Below are 22,628 nucleotides of genomic sequence, written 5' to 3'. Positions count from 1 at the left end.
TTTCAAAAAAATTAAAAAAAAAAAACGTGCTTTATGCATAATATATTTCAAAATCAAAAACCATCTTTATTCATTATATATTATAAATTAACATGGTTTAATAAAAAATGTATATAAAAAATTATAATATCTCACAATATTACACAATAATATGTATAAAATATACATTATTGTTTATCAAAATATCGTATAATGGATTATATGAATGAGATATATATGAATGTTTCCAACAATTGTCCCGTGACGTGGTCTGAAATAAACAGGGGTTGTGAATCCACATGATAAAGAGGAAATTTTGTTGTTGCATTGCAGATTAGATATGTGCAGGAGGCAATACGCGAATGACGTGTGCAATAGAGGAACCGCAGGTACGTTTCTCGAATTCGAAAGAAACGAGATTGACGAGAGCCGAAAATTATTTGATTTATTATCTATATGCACTGCTCTTGCGAACGTTTATATTTCTATATTCTAAGATTTTTTTTTTTTTTTTTGCTGCAACTCGGCGATTTAAGATATGGTTGAAAATACGATAAAGGAAGTCCTCGAGACTTTCACAACCAGGAATCTTTTGTGGTTTATACTGTTCGAGAGTTTAAAATGTAAATCATATTCTTTTGAATTTTTCCGATATTATATAAATTTAAATAATTTATAACATTAGTAATAAAGCCTATGTCTAAAAATTAAAAATTAAATTCTTTAGATATCTTTCAATAAATTCTAAAGTAACATCTTTCAAGAAGTGAAATTTAATATGAGCTTGATTTTTATTTTATCAAATAATATACACAGAAAAAAATATTCAAATTATTAAAAAGTGATTTATTATTAAAAATTTTTAATTTTTTACTATTTGTTTTATACTAAATTAAATATTGAATTATTTTAAAAGTATTTTAATTTACTTCTACTTGAATTTGCTTTTAAAAATTAAATTTAATTGTAAAGTATTTTCAAAAATCTCGAATAGTATAATATTCTAATCATATTTATGTTGCTTTGTTCTATTCTGTTTGTTTTCACCTTCTAATAGCTTGAAAACTTCTTTACACTATGTTTGAATTTAGATTGTAAAGAGAAAAATGGCGGGTCAGAAAAATGGCAATTGCAGCTTCCTTCTGAGCTGAACGTGAAACATTCTATCGCGGCTTACCACGCGTATTTTCTTGTTTCTGAATTTCACTTTTCTTAGTCTGGGATACACGTTTGCCTTTCTCTCCTTCACTCCTTCTATCACTCTTTTTTTCACTTTCCTGATTCTTACTGTGAATGTGTATATATATATATATATATATATATATATACACAAGCAAAAATGAAAGTGGTTCTATACTTGGTCTAAAAAAGCTAAAAAAAGAAAAAAATTTTTATTTGAAAGTTTTTTTTTTTAATTCTTTTCTTCTATTCGTTCATTCTGCACAGTGGCTACGGTTTCTTAGTTGTGTATATTTGTTTGCATACACATAAATCGTACACGACCTTGGCATTTATACAATCTATCATTTGCAATACACTTTATCACAGAATTTTTTCAAATTAATCGTTCAATCCTAATGGTATTTCGTTAATCTAAGAATAATTTAAGAAAATTATCATCCTTATCACTTCCATGTCACTGTAACGTTCCTGAATCACTCACACTCACGCCCTCTTTTTGTCTCTTCGGGCTGCATTACTGTCAAGGACTGATTGATCGGTAAGTTTCAAATCGAAGCGACCGAGAATTTTAAAATGAAAGATAAATCGAATAAATAATATCGTAGAAATTAATATATTTTATTTTTTTTCAATGTTAGAAATCCTTCTAGAGGAAGAATAATCAATTTTTAAATCAATCTTCATAGCAGAAAAAATTTTGATTTATTTCGAAAGCCTTGGTTAATCGATTGACGTTAATTAACAAATGCATGTTTGCTTATTAATTAATTAAAAGCTTTTCTAATTAAACAAATACTTATTATTAGTTAATTAGATTAATATTGGTATCAAATATTCGTTAAAATTTCGTAACTAATAATAATATCGATAATGTCTTACCTTCTTAAAGAACGTGTCTTTGTTTTTGAGAACAGAAAAAGAACAGCAAAATCATTTCACAATTCAAGTTTAATTCATATTGCCAATTTAGTTGCAATATGGTCAGTTGCAGTACTTTCGAATTGAGGTTATATACTTATTAGCGATCAAGTCGTGATTCTGTTACGATATATAACTTAGATTATCACGATACAATCATTGTTTCGACACAGTGTATTCATAAACGAATTTTAGTTTCCTTTCACAGCACGATCACGATTCCAGTACGATTTATACAAATTTTCAACCACTAATTCAATCTAGTTTCAATAATAATTCGAAATACGTAGTTACGTATTCTTTTAAAGATTCACGTGACAATACTAAACGTTTTGTAATAGTTACATATATTATACTCTAAATACATACGATTGTTTGCAATATATAAAATTTTCTATATTAAAATCATAATTCAAATTTGATTTTTATTATTCTATTCAATTAAACTATTATTATTAATAATATTATTAATTCATTGTTAACAATATTTTAATTAATAACTCAATAAATTTTATGATAGATCGTGTTATAAAATATTTTTTTATTTCACATTCTCAAAATTAAAAACATGTTTGCTCTAGCATTAACTGAATTCGCTAAATGTGCAGCTTTTTATTAGTTTAAATAACAATTTAGTAACGAATTAATATTTTTACATATTATTCGCAAAGTTGAAAAACATTCAAATTGATCTTATGTTTTTATACAGGATTTGCATACGTGGGTGGAGCTTGTGTCGTAAATAAACGTCTCGAAAAAGTGAATTCGGTTGCTATCATCGAAGATACTGGCGGATTTAGCGGAATTATTGTCGCAGCCCACGAAGTCGGTCATTTGTAAGTCTATTGTTATTGACATTTTTGACACTTTTATCAAAACTTATGAAAATCTTATTATAAAATTGATTTAATTTTTTAAAATTAATTATTTTTTTATAAAAATTGCCATTATTTAAAAAAAATTCTTTATTCAAAATTATTCAAATTTAAAATTAAGTAAAAATGAAAATTATTAATTTTTCCAATTAATCAAAGTTTGTGTTAATATTAATTTTTCGTTGATATATTTAAGGCAACAATAATTTTGCAAAAAATAGTATCGATTTGCTTTAAAAATGTTTAAATTGAAAATAAGATCATATTGAAATATCAAATATTGTAGACTGGGTGCAGTTCACGATGGCTCACCACCGCCTAGTTATCTTGGAGGACCAGGAGCCGAGAAATGTCGTTGGGAAGATGGCTACATTATGAGTGATCTCAGACACACTGAGAAAGGTTTTAAATGGTCCCATTGTAGTGTGTCGTCATTTCATCATTTCTTAAAGTATGGTTCATTCATTATAATTTATAAATCTTTTTTCTGAATATTATTTCACGAATTTTCCTATTAAGTTATATATTAAATTTATAAACAAAAAAAAATTAAAGATCTTCAATAATCATGTATAAATTACAATAATACTATACAATAATTTGATTTTGTTAATATATTTTTATATCTGAAATATATAATTATGAAATGAAATAATTGCAACATTTTTATTTCAGTGGTGATACAGCCACCTGTTTATACAACGCACCTCACGAAGACGAAGCTCTTCCTAGAGTTTTACCTGGGAAACTTCTTTCCTTGGATGCACAATGTCGAAAAGATCGAGGAACGAGTGCATGTTTTGTTAGTTTTATATTACAATATCAATCTATGTTTCTAAGTTTCTTTATTATTATTTTTGACATTCAATAATAACGAAATGTTTATTTAACATTTTAGAAAGATGATAGAGTTTGCGCTCAACTATTCTGTTTTGATGCTGGTTCAGGATATTGCGTGGCTTATCGTCCAGCGGCTGAAGGTTCTCCTTGTGGAGACGGTCAGGTAAAACAATATTTGAAATAATTAAAATTGAATTTAAAAATAAGTTAAATTCAATTTAAAAGTTATTAATTATAATTTTAATGATAAAGTTAAACAATTTCAGTATTGTCTGAACGGGAAGTGTGTGGCCGAGCATGAAAACATTATACCAGATTATACACAAAACATTCCAACATATGTGCGCCGAGACGGCACTTTCAATCCTACAGCCCACAATCGACCTCTCTATGCTCAATACAACAATACAGAGTATAGGTAATATCCTAAAATTTTACATCCTGTTGGTATACGTAAATATTACTTCAACTATTTATCTTCATATCCATTACAGTTGATATTTAATACATAATTATCATTGAATTAAGATCATCGGATTTATGCATTCCGATATATCTTCACTCCATTAAAAATATTTATAGTAATCTATAAACATTATTTGTTCCGTAACAGGCACTTCAAATAATTGTCATGTATCTTCAAATTGTTGACGAAATACTTATCGTTATAGTAATGCATATTTGCATTACAAAGATTATAAAGCTTGACTTTCGATAAACAACGTTCAATCTCCACCTGTTCGGTAAACATGTAATCAAATAATAAATATTATTTGAATGTTCAAGAGTACATAATCCGAACAGGTCATCTCTTTCGTTGTTCCATGGATAATTCCATAATGCTATGTCACACAGGTATCCATGGGAATTGACGACACACAGCACGCCACAATCGAAATTCAAATACTCCTCGCCGTCGTCGAATCTCTTCTCGTCGACAAGCAATTCTTACAAACGCGTCACGTCGTTCGCGACAACCCCGGTGACCAAATACACCTACACCACAGCAAGTTATTTATACGCTAATAAATACAAGACTAAAATAAATAATAGTAACGATGCTAGTTATAGTAAAAACGGATATGGTGGTGGTACCACTACCAGGAAGTACATGAATCACTCATACTATACAGTTAATCCAATATCAAAGGTCACGAATGACCTGAATTATCCAAAAATTAGCCCGTTCAAACATAAGGGCACAACGGTGTCATTTGCAACATCAAGCAAAAAGGATCAGAACGGTCTTCAGAGCGATGCTCGCGGTAAGATAAATATCAAAAGACGATACTCGCTTTCTTCTCGGATAATAAGAATCTTTTCTTTAATTCTTTTATTATTACTAAATGTTATCGTCTGGATAACAAGACTTATTCTTGTCTATTATTCTTTCTTTATTTTACTTTCTTTGCTTCATTTTTTCTTTTTCTTTTTTTTTTTCTTTTTTTTCTTTTTTTTTTTGATTCTACAATGAGACAAAATATTTTTTTGATAGATGTGTATTGTTCATCTATTTTTTTCTGCTACTTTTACATTTATTCAATATTTTTCTTTGTATCATAATGAACAGCGTAGCCATTAAAACGCTACAAAATAATTAAAATGATGACAAACTGACATGTCGCATTTTTCATCATCAAAATCTTTATCCAAGTCTGACTGGTTCAATTCACTTGTGAGACAGTGAATATTTTTTGTTTCTTTACACCTTATCAAGATTTGTTTTCTTTCTCCAATATTTCTATGTATTATAGCCTGTTTCATTGGATAACTTGTGGCAATCATGGTTTAAATATTTTAAATTTGCAATGATATTTCCTATTTACTGGAATAATTGGTTTTTGTTTCTGGATGGATATTATATATATATATATAATATGAACAACTATTCTTTCTTTATTTTATAATCTTTATTTTATTTTCTTGAAATTTATTTTACATTTTTATCCTTTTTTTTTTTGTTTGTATATATCATGAATTAAACAAAAATATTAATTATATTTTTTAGAACTTTATAAAAAAGTTTAAAAAGTTTTAAATTTAATACTTTGTATTTTATTTCTTATCTTATTTTACTAACGATGTATATAAATGATTCTATAAAAACTCATTTTTAAATTCTTAAATAAAAATGAGTATAACTCTTAACTTCTTAAAACTATTTACATTTTAATTTTATATTTACATTTTAAACTCAAAAACTTCTTTTTTTTTATATATTTTTAGTAAAATACCTAAATATAAATAGTAAAAATTCATCACTCTTTCAAAAATTTTTCTATTTTTTCCAGAAGTAGAAGGCGATGAGTGCATGGACATAGGATCAGATTGCGCGGAGCTGATTGACAGGCTGAGAACATGGCTGTGCCATTTGCAATCTGTGAAAAGTCGCTGCTGTGCATCCCTAAGGACGATCTGCGCCGCTTGATGAATAGTTGAAAACAATTTTTCCGGTTCGTTCAAGAGTCACGTGGCTACGCATCCACAGACTACCATAAATCCGACATCGAACACTCAGCGCGCATTCAGCATGCGTACAGCTCATCGAGCAGACTATATTCATCGAGAGATCGGGATTTAGGCGAATCATGTGATCTACGATGTCATTGGGTCACAATGATTTTGAAAGACAGACATCTCACAAAGTTCTCAAAGTTCTCGCGGTCGCAACCGCACAAAGAATGAATGTGCAGTTTATTAAGTAGTTACATAATCTCACTGTTATCCAGAATATAACTTCATTCTTTCTTTTTTCTTCTCTTTCTTTCTTTCTCTTTTTTTTTTACGATAGTACCGCAGGAGCTTTGTACAGACAATGGATGTGAAAACAAATGTGTCGAGTTACGAACAAAAATGTTCGATCGATATATTCGGTAGATTCGATTGCATATTTATTCAATGCACGTGAATCGCGCGGGAGATTTTTGTGTTATGATAGAATGTGTGCGCGCATACGCGTGTTAGTACAGACGCGCAAGTGCACGTGAGAAAACGAGCTTCCTCTAAAAACATGAGAATTATAGCGCAAAAAATAAATGATTATACAATGAAATTGTGTATCCCTTTTTCTTGATTTTTTTTTTTTTTATAAACATCGACGATTTCATATAAATTTGTTAAAAAAAAAACATTTTATCATTAAAGTTATAAATACATTCTCAAGTATTTTTTTTTTTATTTAGGCTGACTTTTAATCATTAATTACATATCGGAACTATTTTCTTAAATTCATAAATTTTAAAAAATAAGTATAAACAAGGAAAGTAAATAATAAAAGAACAGAGAGAGTAAAAATTAACGCCATCTCTAGAGTGCCGTGAAATATAAATATAGATAAAAAGAGCAAATTATAAAAGGATAAAAATAAGAATTGATTATCAGTGTCATCTTTTGAGTACCAAACATATTTTTAGAAACAGAACAGAAGATAAGGTAGAATAAGAAATGATTATTAATGCCATCTTTTGGATACTTTATTTTGTTTTTGGAAAAATATCTAAAGAGATGGCGCTGATAGTTAATTCTTTTTATTTTATTTTTTTCCAAATTTTCTATTTTTTTTTTTTTCTTTTTAAGTTTCATTTCTTGCAATCTGAAGATGGCATTGATTTCTGAATTTTTATTTTATCTCTATCTTCTTCTATTGTTTGCTTTCCTTATCTATATTTATTCTTGGCGCGTGATTACAAATTCGAAATTGAATATATTTTCGTTACTTCTCTTTTAAAACTACAATATATATCAATAAAAACTCTTATATATCTACAATATATGACAGAATATTTGTTTTATTTTTTATTTATAATTTTACATGGAAATCGATTTTCAATTTCAATCATTACTAATGTTTCAATCTTAATTTGAATCGAATGATGAAACTCTAAAGTAATAAAAACATCTAATATCATATATTTGTTAACTCCTAGAGAAAATATTTAAAAAAATGCATTGAATGTTAGATTTATTCTGTACTTCATCTGTATTTTACCTCTTAACAATCCTGGATTGATCTATTATCTCTTAACAACCTATTCTAGTATCTCATAACAGTCTTGGATTGATCTATTATCCCTTAATAACCAATTTTACTCTCTCTTAACAATACTTGTTCATAAATCAATTTTGTAATATTTCTATTATACACAAATAATATATATTATTCATTTTATGTAAATATATTTTTAATTTTAAATTATTAATTAAATTTTGTATTCAAATAGAATTACATATATATTGTAATATAAATTTTTCTAAAATGAAAATTATAATAATAATATTTTATTTTTTTTTATATAATAATTGTTTTGATAAAAAATAATATGTGTTAAAAAAATTAGAAATAAAAAATGAAAAATTTTTTGCATAAAAAATTTTGCATAAGAAATAAGAAAACTAATTAAGAAATATTTAGACAATGATTTATTTATCCAAATTATTTTATTTAATAATAATAATAATTTATTTAAATATAATATAGATAATATTAATTTTGTATATACAAATAAATGATATAAACAATTTTATTTAATACAAATTTGTTAATAAATGAGTATATATGAACAAAGTCTTATATGCAATATGAAAACACATCTTAAAATAAAAAATATATGAATTATATATTTATGATTTAATGATTTATAACATTATTGTTACTTAATGAAAAATAGTTTAAAATATAAGTGAATATACACATAATACAAACATAACTTAAGATATATATCAAAAGAGTAATATTAATAACATTAAGAATAATTTATATATACTAATATAATAAATAATAATAAAATATATATTGATATCATTGAACAACTTTTGGTTCTATTCCTATTTCTTCATATAACTCATTTTTACCACCAGGATAATTATCCAATATACAATCTAAAATTTCAGTACATAAACGTTTCCGTTTTATATATTCACGTGAATAATCATTTAATGCTTTTTCTGCTTTTCTTTTAGATTCAGTTAAGTCCTCAGTTCCACTTGCCTCCATTAATGCATCCAATTTATTTTTCAATTCTATAATTCTCTGTTGAGTTAAAGCTTTTTGTTTTTTTGCTTCTTCAATTGTGATAGAAGATTTCATAGATAACAATAAAGCCTCTTGTACTTTAATTTCTCTTTCTAATTCTTGATATTTACTTTCAACTTCATTAGCATGCGCTTGTAATTCTTTGTCTATTCTCATTAATTCTTCTACATCAAGAGATGAATCTTGAATTGGACAATAAAGTTTTTGTTTTCCATATACCTAATGCAAAAATCAATTTTTTACTATAATCAATTTATTTTATATTATATTTTATATTATATAATAAATATTCTACTTTTTCAAATATTTTTCCTTCAGCTACCAATTTATCTACAGCTTTTTGTACAGCTACTTTACCATATTCATTATGGAGATTTGAAACTAAATCATTAATACTATATGGTCTATTTTGTATTTTCATATATTTATATACAGTTTCTGCCATTGTTGCTATTAATTTTTTATATTTTTTTTTCTATTGTATTTAAAATACAAAATTAATATTGTATTTAAAATATTTTTGTAGGTTATTTTATTTTCTAATTAAAAAATTAATTTCATTAAGTATAAGTATAATAATTATAGCAATTTATTCAATATGTTATTTTTATTGTTGAAATTAATTCTTTGTGTTATAAATACTTACAAATATTATCATACACCATTATTTGTAACATTAATTGAAAATATTGATCTATAATAAAAAACATTTAGGTTAATACCTTGTAGATTTTATTATTAAAATCACAAAATTAATTTTTATAACAAAATATAAAAGAATATAATTATAAATTAATTATTTTACTAATATTTTTATTATTATATATTTTTTATTCTATTAATATTATGTATAATTTTATTATGATCAACATGCAACAAGTGTTTTTACTAACTTCATAGATCACATGATCTTAAATGAAATTAAACCTTAAAAGCAGAAAATTTAATAAAATATTACATAAAAAATATTACATAAAATATCAGGAAAATAAATGATAATAATAAAATAATAATAATAATATTTATAAAAATTAAAAAAAATCACTTTCAAATTTTTTTTTTATGAAAAATCGAAATTTTTATACTTTTTATTAGATATTAGATATTGTTATAAATAATATTAAAATCAAATGTTATTTATATAAATATACACTTATATATTATTATAATTTTTTTTTATTTTAATCAATGTAATTGTGTATTTATTATTTTTTATACTTTTATAGATGCATTTATAAAACTGTATACATTTGTTATCTTCTAATTATTCATACTACGAAACTTAACATATGAATCTCAATATTTATGTTGAAAAAGAGAGATAATAGAAGCAAATGAAAAAGAACATTGCAATTTCGATATATATTTTCTAAGATACTATAATAAATTACTATTAATTATCCTTAATTAAAAATAGTCATTTCATCATACTTGAACTCATTTTAATCAGAATGATCTTGTGAATTCATTAATAACATTAATATTATAATAGAACAAAAAATTAAATTTTTTTGTTAAAATAATAATTCATCGATTCTTATCTTATCAGATCGTGTCCTGACAACTTCAAAGGTTCATTTGCTTAAGATGATTTTAAAATGTGGTGGGGATAGTGACATTACATATGCGATACATTTCAAGTTACGTTTTCTAAGACATTACTGTATTGGAAGTAAATTCAAAAAATAAATTAGTATATGGAAGAGTAATTTACCAGAATTTATTGTGTATACTTATACCAAAGGATGTCGATGTGAATAGAAATTGCTTGTTAAAAATAATAACAAACAAAATGAATTTTCTTCGGAATAGTGCGAATAGTGTTATCAATAAATGTTCTGCCATTAAAACGGGTGAATTAGTTATTAGTTATATGCATTATATCATTTGACATATCATATATCTCAAATTATTATAGTTGCGATATACAATCATTTAAGTGCGAAAATACATTCATTCTCAAAATTTAATAGCTAATAATTTTATTTAATAATATATTATATTGTTAATAAAATTGTCGGATATAAAAGAATCAATTATATACACCAATTAATAAAAAAGTTTTTAATATAATAAAAAATTAATGTAAAAAAATATCAAAAAAAGTTTATTTTTTCCAGTTTCAATTTAATTTTATATTAAAAATAACTCTATCTCTGTATAGACAATCAGCTGATCATCAATTTAATTCTTGTTGATCAAATGATAAGAAATGATTAGTAACATACTTTAACATTGCTAACCAAACAAAATTTCACAACGAAATCTTTTCAAAACATTTACATTGTATTAACTCAAATATAATTAAATTGATATTATTGATTACATTGAAAAAGTACATTATAAAAAAAAGATTTTGATAATTTTCTATTATATAAAATAATTAATTCGTCAACATAATAACAAATACGATTTAAATTATTTCTATGTGTTAGTTCTATATTAATTGTATAATTTAAAAATCTGCTGATAGACATTTCTTTCTATCTTACTCATTCTTAATATTCATTACTCTTTTTGTAAGACTACTGAACCGAAGATAGGAGAGAGTTGAAACTCGATACATATCTATATTTCGATCACGCACTAATATCATATTTGTCACGAAAAGTGTATATACACATATATATAACGCATATTTATTAATCAGAAAATAGTTAAAATCAATAATAAATATGATTTCTCAATGTGAGTGAGTGAAATCAAAGATAAACAGTTTTGATTTTTCAGTTTGTAAATGAGTGAAACCAAAGAAAAGTTTATTAAAAATAGAATTCTTTTTCTCTACACAATTCTTCGTGTAATTCTAATGGATCGAAATATATATCATGATTGGTATTGTATTAATCAACAAAAATAATAACAATTACATAGTATATGTATCAATTTTTATAATGATATATTTAAATATCTTTATATTTACTGCATGATATTAAAATTTCAATATATTACCGCATATACTGAAATAATAAAATAATAAGAATATATTTTTTTAAAGATTTGATTAATAATATTGAAATATGTTGCTAATTGTTTTTTATCATTAGATGAAATGAATACATTGACGGATGTCAACATAAAATTAAATTATTTATAATTTGAAAAAATATGTATAACAACTTTTTTTATTTTTCTGATATTTAGAACTAAAATTATACTTAAGACTTTATAACGTCTTATAGAATAAATTTCGGTATGCTTTATATTATTTTTTTAAATTTTAAAAATTTGTTTAATTTTTATTGATTTTGCAAGAAAGTAAGTTGATTATTATTTTTAAATTTGATAAATATTATTTTAATATTAACTTCAAAAAATTAAAAATTTATAGAATTATAATAATTAAATCAAAAAATTATGAGATTTTAAATGATCTATTTGTATAAGTATGATCTGTTTGTATAAGTATGTGTGATTGGATATTAGAGACCACAGATGAAAGGAAGAGTCAGTTGCTTGCGAGATCTCATTGAGAGTATAATAAAAATAGTTTCGTTAACTTAAAAAATAACTTGTATGTAATTTAATAAAATTTTAAGTGTTATTAAATGTTATTTATATGCAGCGAACATTTTCAATTAACATTATGGTTTCTAACCTTGAAATAAATTTTTTTTTTTTTAAAACATGAACGTACATCAAATAAAGTGAAAATTAAAGTGAAAATTTATAGAATTATTGTTATCAAATATAAATTGAAAACCATAATATATAGTTTTTTATTTTGTATGAGATTTGTAATCATGGAAAAATTATATCATATATATAATTGTGTATATACTATTTTACTATATAATTGTATATGTACTATTTTATTATATACTATTTTTTAGTTCGCTTTTATAGCAATACAAATTATTGTATTAAACATTTTAACTTACATTTTTTGTTACAGTAAAAAAAATACATAATGTTATTTTTTCCTTTATAAATTCACTATATTATTTGATATTCTGTAAAACTAATTCAAATTATCAAATATATTCAATCGTAAATATGCTTTTTCTCTAATTCAATCCTTTCTACAATTTTTTTAATTAATAATAATTATCATAATTAAATATTATGCATATATATTTTTGTAATTGTTTTTATAATCATATTTAATAATTATTTTTATAATCATATTTTGTAATTATTTGTATAAAATTATGTATATAAAGTTTTATAATCAAATAACAATGTAATTGAAATTAAATTTTTAATTTCATCTATAATATATATCAAATAATATAATTTCCATGATTCGTAACATCTGTAATCCATTTAAAAAACTGATGCAACATTTATTTAATTTTCGAAAAATTTTAGTAAACATATTTATTGTATATTTCGAATATATATGTATATGTATATATATATATATATATATATAAAATATAAAATGTATATCTGGCAAAATTCTCATTCGAAATTAAGTAAACAAATTGCATCATGTTTAAACAAAAAATTATCATTCGATTTTTAATATGATATAATATCATATAATATTAGTGGAATAACTATTACTAAATGTTTTTTCAGAGTTCACTAAAGAATTCTTGTGTACTGGAAAGATGAAATACGTGAGTTTCGGAATATGTGGAATATTCGTTATAATACTTATAGTTGGTCTAAGCTTAGCATTGATCATTGATGACTATAATGGAAGCGATGCTCTTGACAATGTACCACTTATTGATGGGTAAGTAATCTTTGTAATTGTTATAAAAATAATCATAAAATCATAAAAAAATATTAAAAAAGAAGATATATACAGTAATAAAAAATATAATAAATATAAATAGTATAAAAATTATGAATATTTACTTAAGATAAATTATTCCTCTTCAAAAGAATATAATTGCAATATCTATTTAGTATGAGATAAAATATAATATGATTTTAAATAATTATTTAAATATTGTCATAGAATAATTTTTTCTTTTTAAATTTATTTTATCATTTTATAAAATTTGTAATTTTATTTTTCTTTTAATTCGAAATATATTTATTCTGATACTAATCATAAAAAATTAATTAACAAAAATATATAAATTACGTCAAAATTTCAAAATATTTTTCTACAGTTTCATCGATTTAATATTTACACACTTTGACAAGATTTTATTACAAGAATTTTTCTTCGTTGAAAATAATAAAGAAAATAACGGGATCTCAGTAGAATAAGATGGAAATTCATGCATATAATCATGTACGATATTTGTTAATCATAATTCGATAATTTAATCGTAAACTATGCAATTAAAAAAAATATATATTGCGAATTTTCTTTGAATATAATTCATAAATAACTTATAATTAGGAGTGACAATCAATTTTTTCAATTAATCTAGAAATTTATAGTATTTTGTAATTATTTATATTTCATATTTCATATTTTCTCTTCTTTTTTTTTTCTTTCTTTATAGATTTTTTTATAAATTTCAATTGAATAACATAAAATGATGAAAAATTTTTATTTTCTTTACACGAATATATATAATTTAATAGTATATATATATTAATTACAAATATTAATTTAGATTAAAAAATAGATAATAAAAATAAGATAGATTAAAAATTTTGTTTCTGATTATAATTTCTCATATTATATATAATTATATGAAATGTATAATAATATAAAATAGATAGTAATTTTTATTTTTTTCATTTCAGTCACAATGATTTACCTTACAATTTATATAGATTGTTAGGCAATAACTTAGATCAATTTGATTTTACCAAGAATTTATCTGACGATAAATTATGGGGTAAACATGTATGTGTCTCATGCACCACAGACTTGCCCCGGTTAAGAAAAGGAAAAGTGGGTGCACAAGTGAGTGAGAAAGCAACAAATGAAAAAGATAGGTTATCATTAGAATTTCTATTCCTTCATATGCGTTGTAAAATTAATTGATTATTGTTATTAAAAATTGTTATCATTTTAGATTTGATATCGAAGAATGTTTTATTATTACAGTAAATATTAATGTGATATGACTTTCATGTTTTACACTATTTTATATTTATACAATTATTTATCTAGTTTGCTTTTCTTAGAAATTTAAAATTTGTTGAATCTTTTTGTTATCGTAATTTATTAATATTATTATTATCATTAATTATTACATTTTTGCAAAAAATTTTGAAATTGATATATAACAGCGAATGTTTTAATGATATTTAAAAATTAGTTATTTTATTAATAGAATATATATTTGAATCACGAATTTTAAGATTTAACATTCTACATAATTACACAAATACACAATTACATTATATCACATACTTTTATGATTTATTTTATGAAATATGATTCATTGCTCAATATGATTCAATGATTAGAAAAGATTATTATCGAATCATATCTTTTAATGAAAACATTATTATTTTAATAAAAACATATTCTAGTATTATAAAGATAGTATTATAAAGATATAAAAAATTAATTTAACTATAAAGTTAAAAAAAAATAGAAATTTACTGCAGTATATTTTGCGTTAAAATTTAACATATTTTTTTTAATTCGATTAATAATAAATTTAAATTTCAGTTCTGGGCCGCATATGTTGATTGCTCTTCGCAATATAAGGATGCAGTTTCATTAACCTTGAGACAAATTGATGTTATTAAGAGATTAATTCGTAAATATCCGAATGATTTGCAATTCGTAACGAAAGCTGAAGAAATCACAGATGCATGGAACGACAAAAAAATTGCCTCCATGATCGGCGTTGAAGGTGGCCATTCCATTGATTCCAGTTTAGCAGTACTCCGACTCTATTATGACCTTGGTGTGCGATATATGACACTAACGCATATGTGTAATACTCCGTGGTATGATAAATTTTTATTTGAAATATTTTAATATTTTAATAGTTAGATCTCTTAAAGTATTCAATTTATAAAAATCAAATTTCTTATGAAAAAAATAAAAATTTATATTATATTAATAGAATAGAAAATAATAAAAATAAAGAAATAATTGTTTTATTGTTTATAATAATAAATAAGAAATATTTCGTAATTTTATTTAATAAAAGAAAGATAAAAATATAAACATTATTAAATATTTTCTTTTATTGAAGGGCCGATGCATCAACAGTGACCACTAATGGTATCAACAATCTTACAGATTTCGGAAGAGTACATTAAATTTTTTTAATTTGTTGCTGTATATATATTCATAAAAAATTTACAAATTTCATATTTTAATAATAGGCTGTAGTTTATGAAATGAACCGATTAGGAATGTTAGTCGATTTATCACACGTGTCTCATAATGTTATGAGAGAAGTGCTTGCAATATCGAAAGCACCTATTATTTTTTCTCATTCATCCGCCTTTACCCTTTGTCGCAATAATCGTAATGTTCCTGACGATGTTCTGTATACAGTTGTAAGTAAATTTTTTCAATATTTTCTGAATATCCCATAAATAAAGCATATAATTTTGAATATTATATATATATATATATAATTTTCAGAAAAGAAATAATGGTATCGTAATGGTGAATTTTTACTCGGAATTTGTAAATTGTAATACCTCGAGAAAAGCGACTATGCAAGATGTTATAGGTATATTATCGAAAGTTCAGTTTTGTATTTTATTATTTAAGATAAGAAAATTAAGAAAAGATATTTAAGAAAAGTATATAAAATTTTTATTATAAATAATCATCCATTTCTTTTTTTAGACCATATCAATTATATTCGCAATCTTATCGGACCGAATCATATTGGTATTGGTGCAGATTACGATGGAGTAAATACGTAAGTCTCACTGCGAATTGTCAAATTTAATATAAATATAAAATAAATTATAACGTATTTTAGAATGCCAGAAGGTTTAGAAGACGTTTCTAAATATTCAGAGTTATTTGATCGCATCTACGATAGTGATTCAAATTGGACCAAAGATGAAATGGAGAAATTAGCTGGAAAGAATTTAATCCGTGTATTAAAAGCAGTGGAAAAAGTATGTCAAATGTTTAGTTAAAACATAATTTTTAGCATTAAAATATGTGAAAATATAATTATTTTTTATAAATATATTTTTTCAAAAGATAAGAGACGAAATGGCAGAATCAGGACATGTACGACAAGATATTTTAGCGCCAAAACAGATTTATCAAGCTCAAATAGTGGATCATCTTCAACCAAGTACATGTTATACCTCAAAAGAGTGAGTGCAATAATTTAAACTATTATATATTTTTTAAATAATTTTATTTATTTGCATATAATCTTGTAGATGGAATGATTTTAAACCGAATAATTTAAATCAAACAGTTTGAATTAAATTGCAACAATAAGAAAAATCTACTTAAAACAAAAAAACATAGCATCTTGTGGGTAAATATACAATCAAATTATAAGCAATAAAATACCAAAAAGTTGGAAACTTTTAAAAGAATACAAAATATATTTATTATAATTTTGTCTATAAAAAGAAAATATTTGTTAATAATAAAATCTGTTTATAATATGTATATATGAGTACTTATATAATTGTGAAACTATAGGAATAGAGTTATAAAAATTAATTTTGTTTAATATAATATATTAAATATTACAGATAAGTATATACATAAATATGATATTCACATTAATAAAACAATAAATGAATATATTATAATTTTACAAATAAATAATAATATATATTACAATTAATAAATATTTATATATTGTATATTAATATTTATATATAATTGTTAATAAAAAATTAAATTAAATGTTAATAAAATAATTTAACAAGAAAAAAAATTCCCTTTATTATTCTTTCCTAAAAAATTATTTTATTACTTTTTATGAATTTTGTTTAAATTTGCAATATTACATTGATATTACATTATGCTTTATAAAAATTGCAATATAATATTTCAAGAATTTTTTATGTTTTAAAAAAATATTCGTGGAAAAAAAAAATTTTTACAATTTTTACTAATTAAATTGATAAAAACTTACAAATCTTTCTCAAAAATAAACAGATTAAAAAGAAAATAGAATATTTTAGAAATTCTGTACCTTTCTCTAAAATATTATTCTCAAATCTTAAGATTTTTATCGCTTATAGTAAGAATGCAATAAAATATTTTAATTTTAATATATTTATATAAAATATCTATATTTATATAAAATATCTATATATTTATAATTCCTATATTTTACGATTAAAAAATCATTATTTAATTTATTATATATGTTTAATTTATTTTTTAATTTATTTTTTAATTAAAATAAAAATAATAGTACAATAATAAAAAATAAATATTATTCAGCTAAAAAAAATAAATATATAAAAGTTGAAATACGATATAAAATGAAGAAATTTTTTTATACTATTTAAAAATAAAAAAATATGTTTAAAATACAAAGTGATTGTCTTTGATTTAGTAAATGTAATTTAAGTATTATTCTCAATCGGATTGAAATGTATGAATGAACAGACTTTACATGTGCCGCTAGTTTTCTGTAATAGTAATAACCATCAGATGGCGCAGTAATTTGAACACTACTTGAATACACGGGAGTTTCCAAGCTCTGGTGTGATCGGCAGCAAAATGGCAGCGAGCGACTCTACCACGGACGACAGCCTTTATCCGATCGCTGTTTTGATCGATGAACTAAAAAACGAGGATGTACAGGTAATTCTAAAAGTATTCAAGATCGATATCTTACAATTGCAAAACAATCGAATTGTCGTACCGCTTGCAATCATTGGAAAATACAGAGTGTTAAGGTGGCTACAGCGATAGCGTACAATTCGATAGAATATTCTTTTACTCTTCTGTCACTTTATATTAAATATTCTATCTTTAATATCAATATACTGAACAATGTAAATTATTTATATAACAATTTTTTCATCAAAAGATTTAAACTTAAAATTTTAATTTGAGAAAATGTATTTCATTATTTAGAGAAAACAAGCGTCTGAAAAGATAATGATTGGATTATGAAGAATTGACCTACACGTTTACAGAATTTGTTTTGTTATAGTTACGGCTGAACTCAATAAAGAAATTATCTACGATTGCTCTTGCATTGGGTATTGAACGAACACGTAGTGAATTGATACCATTTTTAACTGAATCTATGTATGATGAAGATGAGGTTCTATTAGCATTGGCAGAACAACTTGGGCAGTTTACTCCTCTTGTAGGAGGTCCAGAATACGTACATTGTTTACTGGTATATATTATTATTTGTTATTTTACTCAATAATTGTAATAGCAATAATATTTAACAAATTTTTATTAAGATATATATTATTTAATATTTAATTCAATATATAAATTATTTTTTTTCATTATAATAAAATAATTTGAAAAATTATGATTCGTATAAGATGTTATATTAAAGCAAATCATATTTGATATAATTAAATATGAACATATATTATTTCAAATAAAAAATAATTTTAAATATTATTGCTATATAACAATTGTTATCATTATATGTTTTAAACAAAGAAAATTGATTAAAGAGATATGAATTGATAAAAGAGATATATATTATTTACTAAGATACTTAAAATAACACTTAATAAAAATTTAAAAAAAATAATTAATGATAAATTTTTTAAATAAAATTTTTTTTAATGTAGAAACCTCTAGAGAGTTTGGCAACAGTTGAAGAAACTGTAGTTCGAGATAAAGCAGTGGAGTCTTTAAGAACTATTGCTGCTCAACATAGCTCAACAGATTTGGAAGAACAATTTGTTCCTTTGATACATCGTTTAGCAACAGGAGATTGGTTTACATCAAGAACATCAGCATGTGGTTTATTTAGTGTTTGTTATCCACGTGTTAGTCCAACAGTTAAAGGTAAAATAAAAAAAATTATTTAAATTTTAAATAATATAAAAATTAAAATTTCATTTGTATATAATTTCATATATATAAACTTTTTTTTTATTTTTTTAGCATGTTTACGGAATCATTTTCGTAACTTATGTCAAGATGATACTCCAATGGCACGTAGATCTGCTGCCTCACATTTAGGTGAATTTGCAAAGGTTATGGAAATTGAATATGTAAAAGCAGATTTAATTCCAATGTTTGTCATCTTAGCTCAAGATGAACAAGTAAGATAAGATGTAAAAAATTATCTTATTAATTTTAAAATATTCATATCTATATTCATATCATATTTTATAGGATTCAGTACGTCTCTTGGCAATTGAAGCTTGTGTCAGTATTGCAGCATTGTTACCACAAGAAGATGTAGAACAATTAGTTATGCCCACTCTTAGACAATGTGCAAGTGATCAATCATGGCGTGTACGTTATATGGTGGCAGATAAATTCACAGATGTAAATTTTTTTTATATATTTTTCTCCTTTAATAAATATTTAAATAATATTGATTTTTAATTAATTTTTGTTACTATTTATAGCTTCAGAAAGCTGTAGGTCCAGAAATTACGAAAACAGATCTTGTACCAGCATTTCAAGTACTATTAAAAGATATAGAAGCTGAAGTACGAGCAGCAGCAGCTGATAAAGTTCGTGACTTTTGTCAAAATCTTGACAAATTTAATCAAGAGTCTATTATTATGACACAAATATTACCAATAGTTAAAGAACTTGTATCAGATCCAAATCAGCATGTAAAATCAGCTTTAGCAAGTGTTATAATGGGTCTTAGTCCAATATTGGGAAAACATAAGTGAGTAAAAATATATATCTATTTAGTTTAAATATATTTTAAATTAAATAATAATAATAATAAATTTTTTAAATTTATAGTACAATTGAACATTTATTACCATTATTTTTATCACAACTCAGAGATGAATGTTCAGAAGTTCGTCTAAATATTATCAGTAATTTAGAATGCGTTAATGAAGTTATTGGTATACAACAACTTTCACAATCTCTATTACCAGCTATTGTAGAATTAGCCGAAGATTCAAAATGGCGTGTAAGATATGCCATCATAGAGTAAGTATTTTCCATGATATATTGCATATAATAGTAATATATATTAAAATAATATATATTATATAATATAATATATATTAAAATATTAATATATAATCATAAAATTGATAAAATTAAATTAAATTTTATTTATTATATAAATAATCATTTGTATTTATTTATATATTTTAGATATATGCCATTACTAGCTGGACAACTTGGAGTTGAATTCTTTGATGAAAAATTAAATTCTTTATGTATGACTTGGTTAGTAGATCATGTTTATGCTATCAGAGAAGCAGCAACATTAAATTTAAAAAAATTGGTAGAAAAATTTGGTCCTGAATGGGCACAAAATACTGTAATACCTAAAGTCTTAGCAATGTCAAGGGATCAAAATTATCTTCACAGAATGACATGTCTATTTTGTATCAATGTAAGTAAATTATTGTATTATTTATATAATAGTTAAACTTTTTCTATTATTTTTTTATCTTAGGTATTAGCAGAAGTATGTGGTCCAGAAATAACAACAAGGGTAATGCTTCCAACAGTCTTAGGAATGGCCACGGATAATGTTGCTAATGTACGATTTAATGTTGCTAAAACCCTTCAAAAAATTGGACCTTATCTCGAGCCTTGTGCAGTACAAGCTCAAGTAAAACCTGTCTTGGATAAACTTAATACCGACAGCGATGTGGACGTAAAATATTTTGCTTCAGAAGCAATTGCAGGCATCGCAGGTAAAATTCTTATTATTTTATTTGATAAAATATTATTCTTGAATGAAATCTTTAATTTTTATCCATTATTTTTAAATTACATTTTTTATAGAATATATACTATGTTTCAGCGTAGGTTGAACAAAAGAAACTGCATTTAAGATTTATCCACCATTATACAGAACCTCAATCTCAAAAAATAATCTGACGCAAACATTTACACTTACACATGGCAACAGGTAATATTATTGCACAGTCAGAGCAGATCTAATGTTGAAAAAAAATATAAATGTAAAATTCGTAGTTCACATATTAAACGATATTTTAAGTTCTGTTGTATCTGTATATCTATAATTATATTACATATTATTAAATATTCAATTCAATTGGTAAAATGTATTTCTTATACGTACCTAAATAATTATTTAGAGAATGATATAGTAATAATAATAAAAAGTACTCAGAATCATTCCTAAAATCAGAAAATTTCATTATAATCTGCTCTTCCATATTCATTGATCAAAAATTTACTTTATCTTTTAATAATCAGTATTTTAGTTTGGTACATAACATTGTTAAGTATTGTCTTTGTAAACAACAATAAAATTAACAATGAATAATATAATTTTATTTTGGTCTTTTTATTTAGTAATCAACTTGAATATCATACAATTTATATCATAGCATTTTATTATTATATTTTTTTATATTTTTCATTTTCTATTTTAAATTAGTTAAATTAGTTACCAAATTAGTATTAATTAGGAATATTTAAGTTCATCCATAGGAAAATAATAATTTAATAATATCATCATTAAAAAATTTGGAATTTTAGAGTTTTGAAAAATAAATTGTTTAAATTTAATTCGAGCATAGATATAATATTTGTTATTACATATGATTACTTAAATAATAAAATATTTTAAAAAACATTTATATAATTTCGATATAAATTTGTTATATTAGCCAATTTATAATAAAAAAAAATAGATATGACAATGAAAATATTTTTTTCATTTTATATTAAATAGATATTTCTATTAGTGTTATTTAAGGGATGGCTAATCATTATAACATAACACTTACAAATATATCATTTAATAGTTGTTAGTGTAACTACCATATACATAATAATTTTATATTAATAAGTTATTAAAACTAGAATGTTT

General features: G+C 23.3%; 4 protein-coding genes and 1 long non-coding RNA gene across 18 annotated transcripts in view; 3 read left to right on the top strand and 2 right to left on the bottom strand.

Moving 5' to 3' along the window:
• The window catches only part of LOC122714419, a 47,993-nt gene extending 45,591 nt beyond the window's left edge, over nt 1–2,402 (bottom strand). For both annotated transcript variants that reach the window (XR_006346639.1, XR_006346640.1), the window contains exon 1: nt 2,041–2,402. This is a non-coding gene — a long non-coding RNA (uncharacterized LOC122714419). The remainder of the gene's footprint in view (nt 1–2,040) is intronic.
• The window catches only part of LOC122714342 (venom metalloproteinase 3), a 66,543-nt gene extending 59,697 nt beyond the window's left edge, over nt 1–6,846 (top strand). For 7 of the 10 annotated variants that reach the window (XM_043935633.1, XM_043935642.1, XM_043935607.1 and 4 more), the window contains 8 exons: nt 313–368; nt 2,789–2,915; nt 3,241–3,405; nt 3,630–3,756; nt 3,853–3,957; nt 4,061–4,212; nt 4,650–5,059; nt 6,086–6,846. In XM_043935633.1, coding sequence (XP_043791568.1) covers nt 313–368; nt 2,789–2,915; nt 3,241–3,405; nt 3,630–3,756; nt 3,853–3,957; nt 4,061–4,212; nt 4,650–5,059; nt 6,086–6,222 — 1,279 coding nt within the window. In that variant the 3' untranslated portion in view covers nt 6,223–6,846. The remainder of the gene's footprint in view (nt 1–312; nt 369–2,788; nt 2,916–3,240; nt 3,406–3,629; nt 3,757–3,852; nt 3,958–4,060; nt 4,213–4,649; nt 5,060–6,085) is intronic. The other 3 variants (XM_043935673.1, XM_043935666.1, XM_043935680.1) reach the window with 3 other exon arrangements.
• A 1,526-nt stretch (nt 6,847–8,372) lies between these two features.
• LOC122713957 (homologous-pairing protein 2 homolog) lies at nt 8,373–9,349 on the bottom strand. The gene is made up of 2 exons (XM_043934812.1): nt 9,122–9,349; nt 8,373–9,045 (listed from the first exon to the last, which is right to left on the bottom strand). The coding sequence occupies exons 1-2, from the start codon at nt 9,269–9,271 to the stop codon at nt 8,593–8,595; spliced, it is 603 nt and encodes a 200-aa protein (XP_043790747.1). The 5' UTR covers nt 9,272–9,349; the 3' UTR covers nt 8,373–8,592.
• Nucleotides 9,350–10,472: 1,123 nt separating this feature from the next.
• On the top strand, nt 10,473–17,196 carry LOC122712062 (dipeptidase 1-like). 3 transcript variants are annotated; one of them, XM_043931379.1, is made up of 11 exons: nt 10,473–10,679; nt 13,351–13,510; nt 14,485–14,647; nt 15,365–15,648; nt 15,900–15,957; nt 16,033–16,209; nt 16,298–16,388; nt 16,508–16,583; nt 16,647–16,788; nt 16,877–16,995; nt 17,065–17,196. In XM_043931379.1, the coding sequence occupies exons 1-11, from the start codon at nt 10,619–10,621 to the stop codon at nt 17,105–17,107; spliced, it is 1,374 nt and encodes a 457-aa protein (XP_043787314.1). In that variant the 5' UTR covers nt 10,473–10,618; the 3' UTR covers nt 17,108–17,196. The 3 variants fall into 3 exon arrangements, with proteins under 3 accessions (XP_043787314.1, XP_043787321.1, XP_043787333.1); XM_043931386.1 differs by lacking the exon at nt 10,473–10,679 and adding an exon at nt 11,640–11,661; XM_043931398.1 differs by lacking the exon at nt 10,473–10,679 and adding an exon at nt 12,243–12,340.
• Nucleotides 17,197–18,333: 1,137 nt separating this feature from the next.
• On the top strand, nt 18,334–22,084 carry LOC122714835 (serine/threonine-protein phosphatase 2A 65 kDa regulatory subunit A alpha isoform). Of its 2 annotated transcripts, none has more exons than XM_043936534.1 (10): nt 18,334–18,457; nt 18,813–19,004; nt 19,420–19,639; nt 19,739–19,899; nt 19,973–20,128; nt 20,212–20,483; nt 20,564–20,758; nt 20,930–21,173; nt 21,237–21,480; nt 21,596–22,084. In XM_043936534.1, exons 1-10 carry the CDS (start codon nt 18,374–18,376, stop codon nt 21,598–21,600), a joined length of 1,773 nt encoding a protein of 590 aa, XP_043792469.1. In that variant the 5' UTR covers nt 18,334–18,373; the 3' UTR covers nt 21,601–22,084. The 2 variants fall into 2 exon arrangements, with proteins under 2 accessions (XP_043792469.1, XP_043792480.1); XM_043936545.1 differs by having other exon boundaries at nt 21,591–22,084.
• Nucleotides 22,085–22,628: the final 544 nt, after the last annotated feature.

Source organism: Apis laboriosa, unplaced genomic scaffold, assembly GCF_014066325.1.
Source record: "Apis laboriosa isolate Shangri-la unplaced genomic scaffold, ASM1406632v1 scaffold112_cov148, whole genome shotgun sequence".
Lineage (NCBI taxonomy): Eukaryota > Metazoa > Arthropoda > Insecta > Hymenoptera > Apidae > Apis > Apis laboriosa.
This window is presented reverse-complemented; position numbering and strand designations above follow the sequence as displayed.